We start from the raw sequence: 1675 nt of genomic DNA, 5'->3' as shown, positions 1-1675 counted from the left end.
TATCTGTCTGTCTGTCTGAATATCTATCTGTCTGTCTGTCTGTCTGTCTGAATATCTGTCTGTCTGTCTGTCGGAATATCTATCTGTCTGTCTGAATATCTGTCTGTCTGTCTGTCTGTCAGTATTTAAAACATCTTAAAGTTAGATATTGTGAACTAGACTAGATATAGTTAACTAGTTAACCTTCTGTACTAGTTGTAAAATGCAGATGTGTTGATGAATGTGATTTTGTTTCAGGAAGAAAAAAGCAGAAGGTGGCTCAGGAGAAATCTGGATTATCAAAGGTAATTTCACACACATTTATTGTTACAGATGTTTGTTTTTTTTCTTGGTATAGTGAATTCTGATTGAGAACTAGCCATATGAAACGTTCCCTAATGGTTTTCATCTTTTCTATCTCTGTGTTTGTTCAGTTACCAGACCTGAAAGACGCCGAAGCCGTTCAGAAGTTCTTCCTGGAGGAGATTCAGCTCGGAGAAGAGCTGCTGGCGCAGGGTGAGAAATCATCTCTGTCTCACTCCATAGACAATGAGATAAACATTAAGTCCTCTCCATAACTACAAATGGTCACCCATTTTTTTTTTTGGTACATCAAGTTAAACTAAATGAAAATGAGAAATGTTGCCTTGGCAGCTAGCTGAAATAAAATAATTTTTAGGTTTTTATAATTCATCTTTATAATTTTTTTATTTGATTTTAATGTTTAATTTGTTTCAACTAGTGCTGTGCATCCAAAATAAAAGTTTTTGTTTACATAATATGTGTGTGTGCTGTGTATATTTATGTATATATAAATACATACACATACAGTATATATTTTTAAAATATTTACATGCATATAAATGTATATATTATATATATATAATATATAAACATATTTTTCTTAAATATATACATGCATGTGTTTGTATTTATATACTGTATACATAATAAATATACACAGTACACACACACATATTATGTAAACAAAATCTTTTATTTTGGATGCGATTAATCCTGAGTAATCGTTTGACAGCACTAGTTTCAACTAATATTTTAATCAACAAAATGATTTTTTTAAGGTGTTAGTTAACTGTAATAACTCTGGCTGTTAACCCTGGTCCCTCTCTCTCTCTCTCTCTCTCTCTCTCTCTCTCTCCTATTTTCATCCTGTCAGGTTGCAATGCTCTTACCTCGTTTTTAATACATGGTAAGTGCCACTGCAGAAATGGTTTTTGCTTTTTTATGCCTTTCCCTTGGGACACGATCACCATTGTCCTCATTTATGCATCACCTGTAAAAACAAAACAAAACAAAAAAACATAGAAACTGTAATACAACATGGAAAGATGTGTATATGCATGTGTGCACAAATCATTTTAAAATTGTTGTCAGGCAAGCTATTTATCTATTTAGTATTTAATTGTGCATGCTCATTTTTACCTTTTCTGTCATCTAACACTCGAATGTAATTTCAAAAGCATTAATAATTTAATTAAAATGAAATATTTAGCAAATCTCTAAAGGATGAATGTAGCGTCTGGACCAATCAAACACACAATTTTTCATTTGATTTAACAAATCAGTTATTCATTAGATTAACAAATCGTCACAGTCCCCTCACCCAATAAACTGGGTGCCAGGATGTCTGCAACGACACCAGGCCCCCCCTGGTCCCCATGGCAACCACGACACC

The 1675-nt window shown here is 33.1% G+C and overlaps 1 protein-coding gene across 1 annotated transcript in view; it reads left to right on the top strand.

Annotated features, from left to right (window-relative positions):
- Positions 1-1675, top strand: part of LOC107713233 (mitochondrial import receptor subunit TOM20 homolog B-like) — a 6206-nt gene that overhangs the window by 2207 nt on the left and 2324 nt on the right. The window contains exons 2-3 of the mRNA XM_016518684.1: positions 238-284; positions 414-495. Coding sequence (XP_016374170.1) covers positions 238-284; positions 414-495 — 129 coding nt within the window. The remainder of the gene's footprint in view (positions 1-237; positions 285-413; positions 496-1675) is intronic.

The sequence above is a fragment of the Sinocyclocheilus rhinocerous genome, unplaced genomic scaffold (genome assembly GCF_001515625.1).
Source record: "Sinocyclocheilus rhinocerous isolate Xijiao unplaced genomic scaffold, SAMN03320098_v1.1 scaffold1050, whole genome shotgun sequence".
Taxonomy (NCBI): Eukaryota; Metazoa; Chordata; class Actinopteri; order Cypriniformes; family Cyprinidae; genus Sinocyclocheilus; species Sinocyclocheilus rhinocerous.
The sequence above is the reverse complement of the archived record's forward strand: the minus strand, read 5'-3'. Positions and strand labels throughout refer to the sequence as shown.